The 20716-nt window shown below is 38.4% G+C and overlaps 1 protein-coding gene across 1 annotated transcript in view; it reads right to left on the bottom strand.

Annotated features, from left to right (window-relative positions):
- GALNT12 (polypeptide N-acetylgalactosaminyltransferase 12) overlaps positions 1 to 17336 on the bottom strand; it is a 45159-nt gene extending 27823 nt beyond the window's left edge. The window contains exons 1-3 of the mRNA XM_074196722.1: positions 16909 to 17336; positions 7185 to 7354; positions 618 to 807 (exon numbers count right to left, since the gene is read on the bottom strand). Of these exons, the coding sequence (XP_074052823.1) occupies positions 618 to 807; positions 7185 to 7354; positions 16909 to 17321 (773 nt within the window). The 5' untranslated portion in view covers positions 17322 to 17336. The remainder of the gene's footprint in view (positions 1 to 617; positions 808 to 7184; positions 7355 to 16908) is intronic.
- Between the last annotated feature and the right edge of the window lie 3380 nt (positions 17337 to 20716).

Below are 20716 nucleotides of genomic sequence, written 5' to 3'. Positions count from 1 at the left end.
AAATAACAATAACCATATCTTTCTTGAAGTCTATAGCATTAAAACTTAAACTAGAAAATGGGAACATGGCTAAAACTCCCACAGATTCTAGTATTTAGAAGGTCCTTTCTACTTATCTTCTATTTTGTACCATGTTTTAAATAATAATGAATTCTAAAGAATTAAAAACTAGCAGAATACAACAAGACAAATGAAATATATTGGAGAGATAAGAATACAAAATGATAAGAGGTGGGAAGGACAGAGAGAGGAAGGAAGGGGATGGGAGGGGAGGGAAGAGCATAAGGAAACCAAGCAAGTAGAAAGCTGTCTTAATAATCTGGACAAAAGGAGACAGGGTCTGAATTGGTAGGGTGGAAGTATTAAAGTAAAGAAGGCAACAAAATGTCTGTTAGCAAGGAATTCCAAGCTTCTCAAACTACTCTCAAATGCAGATCTAAAGACCAATTAAATCCTTGTTGGTAGCAGCAGCTCACTACCGACTAAGTCAATTTACTGATAACGACTACTTTGAATGAGCAACATGAAGGAAAGAAATAAAAATGACAGTTTCTTAAAAATTACTCTTGCTTGATTCACTTCATTTTTTGTCATTTGGCTCCAGCAGATTCTCCTACCTTTCCAGTAGTGGCTCCAGCCAGCCATCGTGACATTCACAGTGACAATCAAGAAATGTCAAAATCTCCCCAGTTGCTATAGAAGCTCCCAGAAGACGAGCTCGAACAAGTCCTTCCCTTTTATTTGCCCGGATTAAACGCACTTTAGGCAGTCCAGACAAATGGTTTTCCAAAGGCTCCTTTAAATGTTCTAATAAGAATAAGAACAATAACAAGAAGAAGCTGAGCAAATTACCTAATTCTAATGTAAAGGATATCACATTTTAGAAAATTGAAAAAAAGTTTTCTAAATAGTTTTATTTTCCTTATTATATATCACTTCCTTTCAAAAGAAATTTTTCTTTGCAAAATAAACTGAAAAATAACCTTAGCAGTTACAATTTTTCCATATGCTCTATTATTTATTGATTTATTAAAATAAAAGTCCTTAGGAAAATAAAAGATAAAAAGATGACATCTTTAAGATTGAAAGAGACATTGAAGATCATCCAATTCAGCCTACTTCATTTTATAGATAAGAATTTTCCGATCCAAAGAGGTTGGTGATTTATCCAAGGTGACATGGACTAAAAGTAGTAGTGTCAATATTTAAATCTAGATCCTTAGTCTTCAAATCTATGAACATTTCCATTGTATCACATTGCCTCCTCCAGACCCAACTATTTCCTGTCCTTTGAATATTAGCAAACCATAAATACGATTTATTCTCATCAGATGTTTTCAGTGATTTGGATTGTCTACTTCCCACCAACATGGATTAAGATGAGTGTTAGACTTGGAGTCAGGAACATCTGAATTCAAATCCACTGGCATAGCTATGAACAATCCCTTAACCTCTCTGACTCTCAAGAGATTTATCTACTAAGCTATAGATCTGTTGCAATCTGTGAAAGATATTTATTTCTTCCCCAATAAAATCAGATCCCTTGATGGGTTATATTGCCCTCCATGCCAATCTAAAGTTAATGGTATCATGCAGGAATAAGAAAAAACAATTTATCAACAATATTCAAAATAAAAATGCATTAACTTCCCTTGCAATCTTAAATATCAATTTAGTTTCAATTTCCTCCACTAAAAATAGCAATAACACCACAAGATGCTAAGAATTCAATGAAACCATTTCAACCCATGCACAGTGGACACTCAATAAATATTTGATCTAATGTAAGTTGTTAATAGTAATTAAGAGTGGCACAGCTAATTATAAACATTTGTAAAAAATTGTAAAACAAGGTACCCCTAGTATATATTTCATATTGTGCATTTACAATACAAAAATCTTTTATTAATCTGTGTATACAAATAAGAAAAATTCCAGGAATCCTTACCTTTGAGGAGTTTACAAAATAATGAGAGGAGACAATATAAAAGGAAGCTGAAAGCTTGGGAAGGGGGAATGCCAGAGGTACCAGGCACAGGGGAATAATGAAGATGATAATGTTGTTGAAGCAAAGCAGAGAAGCTGGTGGCAAATGAAGGATCTAATTATGAATATTATAATATTTATATGTGTTGCTGCAGATGCTGTGTTACACTTTATATATAAAACTACTGAAACTCAGGTATGGTGATCCAAATCACTACATGTATATGCGTATTCATGTAATAGTTGAACTGCATTATAATGTTATAATTAGGTATACTAATAAATAATCAAATGGGTCAAGTTCAAAGATATTTTTAAAAATGTTAATCCCAAAAAGAAAGCTCCAAGCCTTTAATATCAATTGTAGTAATGTATTCTTGATGCTTTGATCATAACCTGGATATGATAATTTTTCCTATCAAACCAAAAGTTCCTATTCTCATTTCCACAACTGGGTGATTTTCTTCACCCTGAGATATGCTGAGCTGCTTTTAAGCTAAAATGTACCTACCTGTAACATCAAAACTAACCTTTGTTACTCTGATCCCTCTACTTTCTTGAAAGATTCTGGAATTTTAATCATGGTGCTTGACTAGGAAATGCTGATTTTGATTTCTGATCTCTCTCCTTATCTCTTTAATTGTGACTTTCAAGTAATTTATCAGCCAAGACAAATAAGATTCTATAACTGTATCTTAGTTATTAGAGAAAAGCTCAAATAAATCTGTTTTGCTGCTATGCTTTCTAATGGTAATATCTCATAATGATGCCATCTATGATCATCTTTAATGTAAAATATAGAAGAGATAGTGAAGCTGATCTCATTTCTATAGACTGATGTATTTACAGGTTACATACATCCATTTCAGTGTAATGCCAATTCCAAGCTTTTCTTTTGACTATGGTCAAAAACTATGTGGTTTTTTCCTGCTAAGACTATTTAGCTATCTGCTGCCTAAGCTATTGATTTCTTTCTCTCCATTGAGGGTACTCTGATATCAATCAACAAATATTTACTGAATGATTAATGCTGAATTATATGGGGGATATAAAAGCTGTATTAGATATTTACTCAATAATTGCCCACTAAGGACTCATTCCCTACCACTGACCATCAATGAATTTACAATTTAATTCACTTATGTGCAAGCATGTTTCATTGAAAACTTCCTTCTCTAAGATTGTAAGATTCTAACTCTACAGCTAAAGATCTAAGGTAGAATTTAAAACTACATCCTCTAAATCTAAATTCTCTTTCCACTATCTAACACAATCTATTTAAAATATTTTCTTTGTCCTCTTGAGAATATACCAGAAACAACATGGGCAAATGCATTCTGTCATGAAGACATACTGGGTCCACCCCACTATTATTACAACACAAAAATATGGTCCAAGGCTATTTTTGTCTTTGAATATCCAGTATTTTCTTATTTACTGGCCCATAATAGATGCTTAATAAATGATTATTGATTGTTCATTTATTTTTAGATCATACAAGTCCAATCTGCTCATTTTACAAATGAGAGAATTGAGTCCCATAGAAGTTAAGTGACTTGCCAAAGTCATGATCTATTAAGTAACTGAGGTATGATTTGAATACAGGTTTTCCTGAATTGAAGTCTAGTATTTTATCTACTTTACCATGCTGGCTTTTATCTAGGATGCTTTATCCATAGTTAAAAGATTTCAATTCAATTCAATAAACTTTTATTTAGTACCAAAAAGAGGCAAAAGACAATTCTTGTCCTCAAAGAAGTTTACAATTTAATGGAGAAGACAACATGAAAACAAATATACACAAAGAAATGTATAAAGCAAAGAAAGGCTTCCACAAGGAGATCAAGAGAGCTCAGGAAGACCCTCTAAAAAAGGTTGTTTGTTTGTTTTTCCCTAAAAATGACTCAAAAGGTGAATCTGTGTATCTGTCATTTTGGCTTCCTATTTTCACTGTCATAGTTCTGTTATTGTTTATCAGTGCTTCAGTAGGGTGGAAGGCAATGAAAGGGTGGCATGATACATGATACCCTAAGTGAAACTGCCCTAATAGACATCCTTTTGCAATAAAGTTCTTAAGATACTGAAAACAAGTGTGAAATTAGTGAATTGAGAGGCACAATACAGCTACCACGCCTACCTTTCCAGTCCAGGGATTCTTGCTAACTCTGCTCAGTTCTATTTCTAAGTAATTTACCCCTCCTGTAACATTATAATCTATCATTATATTCCCTTGGAGCCAGTTAATGACATTAGGGAGGCATATGCAGAACTGATATTTTGCCAACCTATCTTTATCTCCTTTCTTAAAGACTGCCATTAGGACATGCCAGAGGCCATATGGAATCCTGCCATATTCCAGATCCACAAGATAAAAACAGTTAAGTTGTCACAACATGTTCTGTTTTCCTTCTCAACTGAGGTTTCTGGCAAAGCCTTGGGATGCTGATAAAGTTTGCCTTATTTTGCACTACTTTGGATATTTCCCGCAAGGGTTAGGGGGATTCTGAACTCATTTCATGTACAAGATCAGGATGGCCTTGGAATCAGGAGACTTGGATTTTGAAGCCTAGCTCCAATATACACTAATTGACCACAGGAAAGTTATTTAAACTTTCTGAGATTCAATTTTCTAACCTATGTTTTGGGAACAATAATACTTATAACTACCTTCCTCATAAGGGTTGTTGGGAAGGGGAAAATATTTATAAATCTTAAAGTATCATTTTTTTAATCTTTCTCCCTTCCTTCCTCCTTTCTTTCCTTTATCTTTCCTTTATCCATTCTTTCTTTTCTTCCTTCCTTCATTTCTTCAGACTAGACTTCCCCCCATCTCACCCAGTTGTAAGTCTAGCCTCTAGTTGCAGATACAATTCCATGGTTGATGAGCAAGGAAACTTTGGCCTGCTCAAACCAAAGTTTGGTCTCACTTTTCAGTCCAGTGGACACCTTTCCCCAATCTCCACTTACTATATTTGGGCTGGACTTAATAAGGACAATTATCAGCTTTAGCCCTATTCCAGTTCAGAACTCCTAAACTCAATTCAGCAGTCTTATCTGGTGGCAGAGACTATGAGGGCCACCATGCCAAGACACCTTATAAATTTGAGTTATTATGATTGTCTCTAAGATTGTAGTCTGTGTAAAAGTTAATACTCTATGAAAACAGTCTCAGTTGAGTTCTTCTGAAAAATATCTCTAACAAATACTGATGGTTTTTCTCTTTGAGCAGATCTCTATTCTCCTTAAGATTCTCAGGAGGATTAGACAAAGGGTTCACACTATATAGAATGTTTTGTTCTTCCACCAAAAATCCCATATATCCAAGTGTAGTGTTTGATTTGTCTTCCAGCCACTCTATGGAATAATCCTTCTGTCAACTTATTGATGTTACATTTTTGGTTCCATGGATGATATTTTGCAAAGTGCTTAAAATTAATTTTATATTTACAATACCTCTTTATCATTCTCTCCAAATATATCTTGTTGTAGTTATGATAATTCAAGTCCCTCAGAATTCTTCTAACTCTTGAGGAAAACCATCAAGAAAAGAAATAAAATATAGCTTTTCCCTTTTCCCTTATACAAGGATGATAGACTTCAATTTCCATTATGGAAATTGTTCCATTGTATTTGGTTATAATTGACCAACTTGAGATTGACATGTGATGAACAAAGGTCATATTTCTTTTTTTTAGGGTTTTTTTTTTTTGCAAGGTAAATGGGGTTAAGTGGCTTGCCCAAGGCCACACAGCTAGGTAATTATTAAGCATCTGAGACTGGATTTGAACCCAGGTACTCCTGACTCCAGGGCCCATGCTTTATCCACTGCACCACCTAGCCACCCCTAAAAAGGTCTTATTTCAATAAACTCTTAAGCTTGGGTTCAAAGTGGGCCTCAGACATTTACTGGCTGTGTGACCCTGGGCGATTCACTTAACCCTCTGTCTACCTCAGTTTCTTCAACTGTAAAACAGAGATAACAAAATTATCTACCTCTCAGTAATATTGTAAAGATTGAAGGAGATATCAATTTTAATTAAGCATTGGTACATAGTAGGTGCTTGTTTCCTTCCTTCCTCTCTTTCACAGTATCTTGTAACAAGTCCCTACATCCCACAAAATATGAGATTTATACATCTGGCAGATCAAAACTATCAGCACTAGTTTGGAGCAGGCATACTTTTTCAATAAGAATGATTGTATTGTACCCAGGCATTTTATTTCTTTAAATCTTCCTTCCAATAGCATTTTCTCTTAATGTTGTTGTCATCATTCAGTCATTTCCAGTTACCCCATTTGGGGTTTGCTTGTCAAAGATACTGGGGTGGTCTGCCATTTCCTTCTCCATATCATTTTACAGGTAAGAAAACTGAGGCAAATAGGATTCCATGTCTTGCCCAGGGCCACATAGTTAAAGTATCAGAGGTCACATTTGAACTCAGGAACAATGAGTCTTCCTGAGTTCGGGTCTAGTGCACTATCTACTGTATTACTTAACTGCCCTCAAACTCTTATTTTCCAATTAAGGGACAATCATCAAGATGAGAAATTATGAGTTATAGTAATAAGTACCCTTGGGGAAATTAAAATCTACTTGGGATTAGAAATCCTGACTCCCTCCTCTTCATAATGCTCATTTCTCTTTTCATCACCTCCTTTATAATGAATAGATCATTTAAATTGCTAGAGTTCTTTACTAAAACAAACAGAAATCTTTACAACTTCCACCCCAAATCTAAAATATCTTTGCAAATCCATAAGTGTAGTTTTAATACGACAGAAATTTTTAAATGTCATTACAACGAAGTTATCTCATAACTTCTGAAAAAAGCTATCAGTCATTTCAAGCTCACATTGTTCATTTGATAAAGTGGCAGACAGTTCCCCCCTTATCTTTTACCAATGGTTACAACTCAGAGATTCATCTATTTTCCACCTTTTTGATTCAAATCCTTCAGAATGACAGAACAGTCTTGGGGCAAAGTGACATAAAATTCCTTCCTGTTCTAATCGATTACAAAAGTGAGACCATAAACTCTATGTGATACATAGATACACCAATATACTCACACCTACATATCACCCCAGAAATGCAGTTTCTGCTGAAAAAAGTACTATTATTTTACATCATTTTTTGTCATTTCAGTGCCAAGAAAAACTACATCTTCAAACAAAATTCATTCTAAAAAGTTGCTCACCTCTATCACTATAATCATCCACAAGGATGACTTCCTTAAGCAGAATATCTGGAGATGTCTCAAGAACACTATAAACTGTTCGTAGGAGAGTTGACCATGCTTCATTATAAAAAGCTATTATAACAGATGTTTTTGGCAAATTATCATAGTCATATTTCTTCTCTTTGCACCTGCAATTAAAAAAAACTCATTAATTCAAACTTCACTAATTGATAAGTCAGAATTGGAGCTAGACTGAGGTAATTTATTAATGGTAATAATTCACATTATAGAACATTATGGTTTATGAATGTTTTCTTCGAAACAACTCTGGTAAGAAAGATACTGAAAATTTTATTATCTTCATTTAACAGATGAGGAAACCTATAAATACAGAGTATACACTTAGGAAGTAGAGGCATACCTCATTTTCTTGCACTTCACTTTACAGTGCTTGTAGAATTACATTTTTTGCCAACTGAAGTTTTGTAGCAACCTTATGTCATAAGCCTCTTGGCACCATTTTCCCAATGATATCTGCTCATATTGTGTCCCCTGCATTTTGGTAATTCTTGAGATATTTCAAACTTTTTCATTATTATTATTATATCTGTTATGGTGATCTGTGATTGGTGAACATTGATGTTACTGTTATAATTGTTTTTGAGCATTATGAATCATGCCTATATATAAGACAGTAAACAATCAAGAAATGTTGTGTGTGCTCTGACTGCTCCATCAATTGGCCATTCCCCAACCCTCTCCCTCTCTTTATACCACCCTCTTCCCTGAGAGATAACAATATTAAAACAAAATTGAAATTATTAACAGTACAATAGCCTAAGTGATCAAGGGAAATGAAGAGTCAATTTATGAAGCAAACTTCATTGTTTTCTTATTTTAAGAAACTGACACAGCCACCCCAATCTTTAACAACTACCATCCTATCAATTAGCAGGTATCAACACTGAGCTAAGACCCTCTACCAACAAAAAAGATTACAACTTGCTGAAGCCTCAAATAATAGTATTTTTTAGGAATAAAGTATTTTTTTAAATTAAGGTATGTACATTGTCTTTTTAGACATAATTATATGAGCAGCTAGGTGGCACAGTGGCCAAGCCTGAAGTCAGGAAGATTCATCTGATCTTCCTGAGTTCAAATTTGACCTCAGACACTATCTGTGTGTCACTTAACCCCACTTGCCTAGTTTCCTCACCTATAAAATGAGCTAAAGAAGGAAACAGAAAACCAATCCAGAATTTTTGACAAGAAAACCCAGGGGGAGTCAGACACAGCTTGAAAACAACTACTGCACACTTAATATACTACAGTATAGTGTAAACATAACTTTTATATGCACTGGAAAAACAAAAATTGTGTAAGTTGCTTTAATGCAATACTTACATTATTACAATAATCTGGAAATCAAACCCACAATATCTCTGAGGTATGCCTGCATTTGGCAACACTGCTCACTAAGTTATTTTATATATCTGAAGGTAAAAAAATGACATGTCTTTAAACATATTTAGATATGTCAGACATTTCTCAATAATTCAGATTGGTCTGAGTAGCACTGGTGTAAAAGTTGCCTAAGTCTAGAGTCAGAGATAAAGACCTTTATTTGAGAATTAAATGCCTAAAAACCATATAGATGTTGACAACCTTGGAAAGATGGTGAATTAAGACTTTTCTGCTATCTAAACATATACTCATAGTATGTATGTATATATGTACATACATACTCTTTATATACATGTATATATACATACTTGTTATATATGTGTGTATAGAGAAACTCTTCTGCTAACCATCTTTATGTGTCTATACACATAAAGATGGTTAGCAGAAAAATCAATCAAAATATTGGTATGTGTGTATTTACATACACATTTATACACATAATGTATGTGCATGTCAATCTACCAATCTAAACTTATTCTATTATATGTATATATGCATAGTCATATGTACACATAAACATATGTCTGCATTCATTTATATATGTATATACATTTTATTTATATGTGTTTATATTTGATAAACCAAAGCCACGGATGCTTAAAAATCTAAGTGCTTTGAGGGAATTGGGCAAAATAAAAGGCATGTTATCAGATTTCTGTGGTTTTCCTCAGGCCACAGAAGCAATCATAGGATCGTATATCTAGAGTCAGAAGAGTCTTCAGAGATCATATAGTCCAACTCTCTCATTTTACAAAAGATGAAACCATGTCCAGGGAGAATAAGTGATCTGTCTATGGTCAGGAGGTAGCAAATGTCCAGGGGATGGCTAACAAAGTGCTAGCAAAGGTGGCTTCTTCCTTTTGTGAATCCTTAGACATAGGAGAAAGTTGGCTAGCAAGGAATTAGCAGAGGTGATTCACTTGGGTCAAATATTCCCAAAAATAACAATCTTAAATTAATTAATTAATTGAGGGTCTAGGACTAGGCTATCTCATTCTTATTCCCAACACCTGACCCACTTAGTTTGCAGGAAGAGTAAATGGACCCAAGGTATATTCAAACCTACTTGGGAATTGAGCTAAGTATGAAAGGGCACACTCTTCTCAGAATTTACCGAGGATCATAGGATCTTAGGATTTGGAGTCAGAAGAAGTTTTAGAGATCTCTAATCAAACTTCATTAAGAAATCTTTGAATTAACTTAGTGAAGCTCAGTAAGATTAAAAAAAAAAACAGTTGGTGTCATTTTGTCTTTTAGACTAGCTTATCTGTCTTATTTATCTCTCAATATACTACCTGAGCTTTGGAATTACTATTTTTAGATATAAAGGACTGAAGATATAGGTCATAACCAGGGCTCAGGAGTATGGGATAAATTAGGATAGGCCAGGCATGGGAATCTTAAAAGTAAGAATCTGCACCCAATTAAAGGGCTTAGTTAAGCCCTATATTCTAAATATGAGAGCAAGGCTGAGGGCATGTTGTTCTAGGACAGGGGTAGGAGACTTTTCTCTCAAGAGCCAAAATGTAATATTAGTCTGCTATATTTGATCAAACATATAATTAATTCACCCCTAGAAATCTCCTAGATTTATTTAATTTTGAACACCACCTGTGGCTGCCTTGGCAGTGCCAGGCCACATGATATATTGGGCCAAGGACTAGAGGTTCCCCACACCTGTTCCAAGGCATGTAATGACTTGAGAATAGAAGCAGATGTAAAATCAGGATATTATTAGCCCAACTAGACCAGAGCAACATAGTATCATAATCCAAACCCTAAAGAGAGTCCAGGGCATGGGATGCCTATTCAAGTAGGGGGAGGGAGACAAGTAATAAAAGGGTGAATTCAATCAGGACAGTCCAGCTATCCATGAGTGGTGAAGAGTTCTGGTTACTGATGTTCAAGAATAAGAAACCTGGGACTCATAGTTTACTCCCTGACATATTCTTCACTCCAGTGATACTAGCCTTCTGATTTTTCTAATAAAAGGACAATACATTTCTTTGTTCTGGGTAGTTTCTCTGGCTATCTCCCAAAGCTGGAATGCTTTCCCTCCTCCTCTACAAATACTGACCTGCCTTACTCCTTTAAGTCCCAATTACAATCCTGCCTTCTACAGAAAGCCTTCCTCAAACCCTCAATTCCACTCCCTTCTCTCTATTAATAATTTCCTATTTATCGGGTGGCTAGGTGGCACAGTGGATAGAGCACCGGCCCTGGAGTCAAGAGTACCTGAGTTCAAATCCAACCTCAGACACTTAATAATTGCCTAGCTGTGTGACCCTGGGCAAGGCACTTAAACCTATTGCCTTGCAAAAAAAATATAATAATAATTTCCTATTTATCCTGTAGCCTGTATCCTTGCTTTGTACATGTTTGCTTGTTGTCCTCCACTAAATTATGAGCTCCCTGAGGGCAGGGACACTCTGTCTTTTGCTTCTTTTTGTATTCTCAGAGCTTAGCTCATAGTAGACAATTAATAAATGTTGATTGGGTACAAAAAAAGGAAACTGGATAGTAAGGACTGGTATATCAAGACATGTTGTCAATTTAAATTTATAACTCCTTCAGCATGGATTTTTTTTCTTTTTAAATGTTTTATTTTTTACAAAAGAACCCTACCTTGTAAGCAAAAGAAATTAATAGCCACACCTGAGAACTTATGACTCAGTCCATACCTATTTCCCAATCTCTTTTATATGAAAAAGGTGGACTTTTTATTTGGTCAAGTTTAACAAGCTTTTCTGATTTCATATTCTTAAGTTCTATTGTTATTTTCTCAGTGTGGTGAACCATAATCCCATATCTGATGTATGACCTCCAGAATTATTAGCACCTCCATTAGCTTCCTTATCTGTAAAATCAGGGAACTAGATCTCTGAGGCCCCTTCTGCTTTGTACTAGTGAGTTGGAGAGGTATAATATTAAGAAGAGACTTAGAGGAGAGGAGATGGTTGTCTTCATCAAATAAAGGATTGTTACATGGAAGGCATTAGATATGTTCTATTTAACCTCAGGACGGAACTAGAAGCAATATGTAGATGATGAAGATAAATAGACTTGGACTGCTTATATCATATTGTACTAACAATTAAAACCATCCAAGGACTGAGTTGTCTGTCACTGTAGTCTTCAAGCAAAGGTTGAACAGTCACTAGACAAGGATGGCTTATGGAAGGAAGTTCTGGTCCAGTCCAAGTTAGACATGAAACTTTCTGAGGTTTATTGTAATTCTCAGATTCTGTATCATAGTTTTTTAAATTTCATCTCAAGAGAACATACAGTTAGAGCTGGAAGGAACCATAGAAGTTATCTAGACCAACCCTCTCTTTTCATAGAAAGAAAACTGAGACCCAGGAAGCCCTAGGGACTTGCCTAAACCCATATACCTAGTTAGCACCAAATTCAGAATTTGAACTCAAGTCCTCTAAATCCAACACTGTGTACCTTACCCAAATTTTATAGAATAATATCCACTCCCGTTCTTCAGGAATTAAAATCACTAGATTCAGGCAAACTACTTGCCATGATAATAAAAGAACTAACAGATATTACTAAATACTTAGTGATCTTTGAAAAATAATGGAAAACAGGGGACATGTTGTGTTACAGGATTGAAGAAAGGCAAATTCCATCCCACTTCTCAAACTATGACTGGTGAACTTGACTTCAATTCCTAGCAAAATTCTAAAACATTATTAGAGGTATGATTTGTGAGCATTTAGAAAGGGAAGCATTGATCATTAAGAATGTTTGCTGAGGGGGCAGCTAGGTGGCACAGTGGATAGAGCACTGGCCCTGGAGTCAGGAGTACCTGAGTTCAAATCCAGCCTCAGATACTTAATAATTAGCTAGTTGTGTGGCTGTGGGCAAGCCACTTAACCCCCATTGCCTTGCAACCACCCCCCCCCCAAACAAAATGATTGTTTGCTGTCAACTAGTATTTCTGACAAAGGACTCATCTCTAAAATATACAGAGAACTGAGTCAAATTTTCAAAAAAAAACAAGCCATTCCCCAATTGAAAAATGGTCAAAGGCTATGTAAAGGCGATTTATAGCTGAGGAAATCAAAGCAATCCATGAAAAATTGCTCCAAATCATTACTTATTAGAGAAATGCAAATTAAAGCATCTCTGAGATACCCACCTCACACCTCTCAGACTGGCCAGTATGACCAGAAAGGACAATAATCAATGTTGGAAGGGATGTGGGGAAATCTGGGACACTAATACATTGTTGGTGGAGCTGTGAACTCATCCAACCTTTCTGGAGAGCAATTTAGAATTATGCCCAAAGGGCAACAAAAATGTGCATACCCTTTGATCCAGCAATACCACCACTGGGTCTATACCCTGAAGAGAGATGATGAAAAAGGGTAAACACATCACTTGTACAAAAATATTCATAGCAGCCCTGTTTGTGGTGGCAAAGAATTGGAAATTAAGTGAATGTCCTTCAGTTGGGGGATGGCTTAACAAACTGGTATATGCATGTGATGGAACACTACTGTTCTATTAGAAACCAGGAGGGATGGGATTTCAGGGAAGCCTGGAAGGATTTGCATGAACTGATGCTGAGTGAGATGAGCAGAACCAGAAAAACATTGTATACCCTAAGAGCAACATTAGGGTGATGATCAACCTTGATGGACTTGCTCATTCCATCAGTGCAACAACCAGGGACAATTTTGGGTTATCTGCAATGGAGAATACCATCTGTATTCAGAGAAAGAATTGTGGACTTTGAACAAAGACCAAAGACTATTACCTTCAAATAAGAAAAAAAAAGTTATCTTATTATGTATTATGTAATTTTGCTATCTCATACTTTATTTTTCTTCCTTAAGGATGTGATTTTTCTCTCATCACAATCAACTGAGATCAATGTATACCATGGAAACAATGTAAAGACTAACACAATGCCTTCTGTGGGGGGGGGGGGGGGAGGAGCAAGAATGAGGGAAAATTGTAAAACTCAAAATCTTTCTAAAAAAAAAGATTGCTGTCATGGGGAGGAGGGAGATGGAAGGGAGGGTGGCAGAAAAAATGTGGAACACAAAAACTTACAAAATGAATGTTGAAAACTATGTATACATTGGATTGCATTTGTAATTTGAAAATTGGAGGAAAAATTCTTTTAAAGAGTTAATATGACTTAATCAAGAACAGGTCACTCCAGACTAACTTCATTTCCTCTTTTGACAGGGTTATTAGATCAGGGAAATGCTATAGTTAGAATATAATGTGATTTCAGCAGAGCATTTGACAAAGTCCTTCTCGCCATTCTTATGACAAAGAAGTCAAGTTATAAGTTAAATCACTGGCTTTACAACTGGCTGAATTAACAGACCTGAAAATTATTGTGTCAACTTTGAGGAAGGAAGAGTGAGTGTCAGCAGATATTTGTCATTTAACCCATGGTGCTTCATATTGTTTTTAATGACTTGGAAGACCATATGGAAGGTAATCAAATATGCAAAAGATTAAAAGGTAAAAAGAGAGAGAGAGGGAGGGAGAGAGGAAAGAAGGGAGGGAGAGATAAGATAAAATCCAACAGTATTAAATATGAAGTCCTACCATTGGGTTCATAAAATCAAGAGCATTAATACAATTATGGCTGAATGGTTGTTCATAAGAAAAAAAGATTTGGTGGCTTTGATAAAGATTCTTCATCATCTATTTGGGGTTTTCTTGGCAAAAGCACTGGAGTAGTTTGCCATTGCCTTGTCCAGATAATTTTACAGAAGAGGAAACTGAGGCCAAGAGTGTTATGTGACTTGCTCAGGGTCATATAACCATAAGTGTTTAAGGCCACTTCAAACTCAGGTCCTCCTAATTCCAGACTCAGAATTCTTCACCACCTTGCTGCTTTTAAAATTTAGTAGGAATCAAGAGTGTTAGCTAATAACCAAACAAGCTTAGGCAAGAGAGACATAGTAATTTCAAAAGGAGAGAAGTGATGGTTCAGCTATATTCTGCCCAGAACAGATCAATCTGAAATAAACTTTCTAGGGATGTAAATTAAACCGAAATACAACTAGAGTAAGATGACTTCAATAATAAGAAATGGAAAGCCATAGAAAAAATTGAGAAATAAGGAGAGTTAGTCTGGAAAAGAAAAAAAAAACTTTGAGAAACTATAATCAGTTATCTTCTGCCTGGGCTATTAAGCAAAATTTTCAAACTAATCCTCCAATTGCTGCCAAAATTATTTTCTTAACATCTTAACCAAGCTATTACTCTGCTCAAAACCCATTGATGATTCTATTGTCTCTAAGAAAGGGCCTGATATTAAAGTCCCCTCATCTTGGGTTTTTCTTCCCTTGCTCTGACCCTAAACATCAGAACAAAAACTACCATAAGGATGTCTCAAAGATCTAGAGAAACCTTTCATCTCATATTCTCAAGGAGAAAAATGGGGATTAAATAATATTTATCTCTCTAACTTTATCTGGAGGTCCCAGTATCAAATGTAAGAAAACTCTCAAAGGCTCAAGGATACTTTTTAAGGCTTATCTCATTCAGTAAACTGAAGTTTTTACTTCCTGGTATTGAGTATTAACATTGTTTGAGCAAACATCTCACTTACTGATAATTGAGATAACCATGCAAACTGTTCTAGTTTAGTTTCCTTTCCTAAGTAGCAGAAGGAACACCATTTTGAGGCTTATTGGGTCTAGTCTTGAAGTTAATCTTATAGGTACATTAGTCTTGGATCCCATAAAAATCTAAGTTGACTGAAATTCCAGGGAGGATTCCATAGCAATTATTCCAAATCACTTGTTAAAAAAAAAAACAACTATCTTGTTTGGCTGGAGTCCAGATGTTTTATCTGCAGACATATAACAAGCTATTTGGCCAAAGCAGATTTATGGTAAACCCTAAGTGCCTAATGGTCTAATGAGGTTCAACTATCAGTTTCCCAGAATATTGTTAGCAGTTAGGTTTGTGCCTCTGGGAGGGCACATTTCAGTGTTAAGAATTCCTTCTGTGAGTTGGGAGCAAGATAGCAGTCCTAAACCTCATTTATATCCTACATTAGATACCTCTGATTGCCCCCTTTTGTAAAACTTTATATGTGAGCCTAAACCCAAGCTTTAAATAATGTTTCAAGGTGCTGGAGTAAGTAGCAGATCAATGTGAAAAAAAAAGAACTCTACCTAGACCATCTGTATAAAAAGTCAAAGGAATCTAGAGAATGATAGAATGTTGGGAGTTGGAAGGGAGAGATTAACTGCTCCAACTGCCCCTTCCTTCAGTTTTATAGAAGTATGAAAATGTAGAAATGGATATGGTTTATTTCTTCCACTAGTATATCGTTTTTGTCGACTGAGTGGGGGGACAGAGACAGACAGAGAAAGAAAAAGAAAGACAGAGACAGAGACAGGAGACAGAGACAGACAGAGAGAAGAGACAGAGACAGAGAGTAGACAGAGAGAGACAGACAGAAACAGAGAGAGAATGAGAGGAGAGAGACACAGAGAGAGAGAGACAGAAACAGAGAGAGAGACAGAAACAGAGAGAGAGAGAAGAGAAAGACAGAGAGATAGAGAGGGACAGAAACAGAGAGAGAGAGGAGAGAGACACAGAGACAAAGACAGAGACAGAAACAGAGAGAGAGAGAGAGAGAGGAGAGAGACACAGAGAGAGAGAGAGAGAGAGAGAGAGAGAGAGAGAGAGAGAGAGAGGAGAGAGACACAGACAAAGACAGAGACAGAGACACAGAGACAGAGGCACAGAGAGAAGAGAAGAGACAGCGAGACAGACAGAGACAGAGAGAGAGGAGAGACAGAGAGAGACAGAAACAGAGAGAGGAGAGAGACACAGAGAGAGACAGAGAGAGACAGAGAGAGAGGAGAGAGACACAGAGAGAGACAAAGACAGAGAGGCAGAGAGAGAGAGAGAGAGGAGAGAGACACAGAGACAAAGACAGAGAGAGAAGAGACAGACACAGAGACAGAGGCACAGAGAGAAGAGACAGAGACAGCGAGACAGACAGAGACAGACAGAAAGAAGAGGCAGAGGGAGAGGCCGAGGGACGGGAGATGGATGACAGCCTGGTCCACTTGGCGTCTGCAGGGAAGGGGCGGGAGACGCTCGGAGTTGTGTGAGGACCCCGCGGGCTGGCTTCTCCAGCCCCGCGGCCTCCCCGCCGCCCTCCCCCCCGGGCTACCAAACTTTTTCCTTAGGACCCAGCGCGCGGGAGGGGCGTGCCCGGGGCCCGGGGCCGGGGGCCGGGGCGGCGGGGCCCCCGCGGCCGGGGCGCGTCACTCACAGCGGGTGTCGGCGCTCGGGCAGGCGCCGGTGCAGAGAGATGCGGTCGCTGAGGTAGATGTTGATCTGGTGGCGCCCGATGCTCTCCTCCTGCAGCTTCTTGCCGGCTTCGTCCAGCTCCAGGGTCGCGGCGCGGCCCAGCTCCCCGGGCGCCCCGGGCTCGGGCGGCGGCCGCGGGTAGACGGGCCGGCGCAGCCGCTGCAGCCGCTCCTCCGCGCTCTCGCCCGGCCGCGGGGCGCCGGGCCGGGCGGGCTCGGGGCGCCGGGGCGCGCGCGCCTCCAGCCCCGGGGCGGAGCTCCTCCGGAGCGCCCAGGCCAAGGCCGAGGCGGCGGCGGCGGCGGCCAGCAGCGCCAGCAGAGCCGCGGGGCCGCGCCGGGGGAGCCACCGGCAGCGTCGCCGCGGCTTCCACCACATGGCCCCGGGCGGCGTTCTCACTCCCTGCCCCAGGCGGCGGCGGAGGAGGAGGAGGAGGAGGAGTTGGAGGAGGGAGAGGAGCAGGAGGAGGAGGAGGAGGAGGCCGCCGCCACCCGGATCCCGGAACCCCGCTCGGGCGCGGGCTCGGGCTGCTCCCCGCCCCCACCTAGCCCGGGGCTCCCCGCCCCACCTGCCCTGCTCCGGGCTCGCCCATCGGCTGCCAGGGCTCCCGCAGGAGTCCCGCCGGCCCGGGCTCACTCGCACTGCGGCCCTGCCCGCGGCTGCCCCGCCAGCCCCGCTCGGCCGCCGGGAAGTTCTCGGAAAACTTAGGCAGGCAGCCCCCGGTCGGGGGTGCGGCTGCGGGGGATCCTCGGCTCCGGGGAGGGGGCGCTCTGCCAGCGAGGCGCATCCCGCCCGGGCAGAAGCGGCGCAACTTGTTGATTGAAACTGCGGTGGAATTCAGCTTTTATTTTGTTTCATTCCAGACTTCTCCATAAAGGAATGCCGGGGCACTCGGGAATCGTCATTTCACGCAGCCTGCTGCTAGTCGGGAAATGTGTTACTCTAGGAGAACTTCAGCGGCTTTCCTTGTTATTAAAACGAAGAGAACTTTTCTCTTCCCATCTGATTTGCAGAAAAGTTGTCTTTATTTTTTATTTTAATAACGGAAACAATTCCGGACCTGCCTTTTCTACCGGAAACGGTGTCCTAATCATTTACTTTGGAGGGAAAAAAAAGTGTGGCAGCAACCTGCCCCAGTCTGTGTTTGTCCAGGATCTGTCGTCAGATTTGCCAGCAGAGGTGTTTGATACTTTGTATCTCCTTCTTTCCACCACCAAAGTTTTAATTTCTAGAAATTGCTCCTGGAAACTTTTTTTTAATGCTTGATTCTTATATATTGTTAAATTCTTATTCTTATAGGTCCTTATGTGGAATACACAACTGTGGATCAATGACAAACCCAGACAACTTCTCTGACAAACTAATACACGCTAATAACCAAATCCGACTCTCACTCTACAAAGCTACAATGTATAACTTTTACTCAGTGACAACCCTAGGGAACTCCCACTCTGACAGCAATAACAACTTCTATTTAATTGAAAGAGAAACTGAAAGACATAATCAATAATGAAAACCTTTAGACTCCCCCATTTCCATGAGTTCTGCTATGTGGCCATCAGAGTATGTTTTCTCCTTTTATTAGGAAAAATCCTACTTAAAGTACTGCTCCAGAAACTCAATGACCTGGGTTTTAATAATAAGGGTCAAATTCTGATTGATTTTTCTAAGGCAGAAAGATTTTGAGTGAAGTCCTGGTGATAGAATGGTTCTCTTGTCTAGGACCATCCTTAGCTAATGTTGAAGAAAAAAAATTAACACCATAATCCTCATTTCAGATATGTTTGCCAGAAACAATTTTACTTAATATCAATCTAAAACTGAAGACATCATTAACATAGATATGCAAAACTGGTATTTTCTTCATGACCTCTGACATGATTTTGCCCCACAAAATGACTTGAAGTAATTTTGAAATCTTGAAGAAAATTTATAATATACTAAAAAAATGCAGTTTGGGGTTTATATTCCAGAATAGGAGAGTAACAAGAATCACCATCCCATTCCTTCCTGGACCACCACCTTCAAGTTTCATAAAAGGACTCTTCCCTGTGATATATCTCTTGTTTAAGAGAAGTCAGTGTTTCCTTTTAAATGGAATAGAGGACACTTTACCTTGAGTGGATAGTGGATACTAATTAAACTTTAGTTTCTCCCCTTAATCCATTTCCTTAATGTCCTCATCTGTCCTTGACAGATCACCTACTTTTCCTGGTAGAAACAAGTCTGAAAAGAATTTTTAGAACATCAAAAAATATTATTTTCAGTCAAACTAAAAAAAAAGAGGTTTTAGTATGATTCCATACTAGGAGTGTAAAACTTAGCTCAGCCCCAGAATGTTGGCCACAAATGATTAATTGTTTTGACCACAGCGACTCATAAAACAAGTAAAAATGGAAAATAGGCCTCAAACCTTTATGATCCCCTGCTGCTACCATGGTAATGGCAGGAGAATCACAGATAATGGAGGAAGGGTACTAAAATAAATATGGTAAATAATATCATAAACTTGAAACTAGAAGGAAACTTAAAAGTCAACTAATCCAATTCCCTCTTATTACTGAGTGAAGAAACTGAGGCTTTTAATTGATTTGCCCAAGGTCACATAAGGGGAAAAAGTCAGAAGTGAGGTATGATGCCATAGCCAATGCTTTTTTTTCAATTTGTGCCATGTTGCCTCCCTACAAACATGAATTTAATTATGAGTACTCTTACTGTCAATCAACCAGATATACAAATAGGAAAAATAAATCATCCCTATTTTGAAAGTCTCACAATCTATAAAGCCATCATATTAAAAATAACTATAGGATCTTAGATTTAAAGGGAATAGAAACCTCAATGGTCATCAAATCCAACTTCCTCATTTTATAAAAATGGAAATTGAGCCTGAGAGTTCATATGATTTAACCAGTGTTCTAAGTTTAGTAACTAGGGTAGAATTTGGACTCAGGTCTTTCTATAACCAAGGCACTAACCTGTTGGTCAGTGGTTAGATTGAGAATCCTGTATACAATTGGAAAAGAACCTCAACAACTACTTAGTCCACTCCCTCAGTTTATAGGTGAGAAAATTGAGACCCAGGAGGATTAAGTGACTAACCAAAATCACAAAATTAGAAGCATAAGAAGAAGGATTTGCTTTCTTCACCTAAGAGACACTCAATGACAGGGAAGACATAGAAGGAAAGCAAGGTCATCAGAACTGGAGGACAGGCCAAGGTACAAGTAGACGTGGAGAGTAACCTATTTTGAAGGCCCTCATGACCATATCATCCTGAAGGAAAGGAATTGCCAGGAACCAAGTCCCAGATAAAGACACAGAACCTAGAAAGGGGCTTATACCTCTTAGAAGCCATTGCATCCACATATCCTCTAGAAAAAAAAGCAACTCTAGCACCAGATGAAGTTATTGAACCCCTATTGTCACAATGAAGTGCCATAAAACAGGACCAGAGGAAAGGGTTATGTGATGAGAATGGTTGAGTAATAATGCATTGAACACTATCACTGAGCTATAGAGGAGGAAACCTGAATCTTACCATTTATGGTAGTAAGTCATGTGGACTGTGCAATTCAAGAGCAAGGGGAAAGTTGATGCCCTAAGAACCCAAACAATATAGGACAGAATTGTATGGAAGTCAGAAGGATCTCTGTGGGGTCTCTCTGGAAAGTAAGAGCATTTTTTGACTTTATACATAGAGGACCATGGACTTTGGAGTTGGAAGGGATCTTACAGACCATTAAATTAAATTCCATTTTATAGATGAGAAT

The sequence above is a fragment of the Macrotis lagotis genome, chromosome 8 (assembly GCF_037893015.1).
Source record: "Macrotis lagotis isolate mMagLag1 chromosome 8, bilby.v1.9.chrom.fasta, whole genome shotgun sequence".
NCBI lineage: Eukaryota > Metazoa > Chordata > Mammalia > Peramelemorphia > Peramelidae > Macrotis > Macrotis lagotis.
Note: the sequence above shows the minus strand (reverse complement) of the source record. Positions and strands in the feature narration are given on the sequence as shown.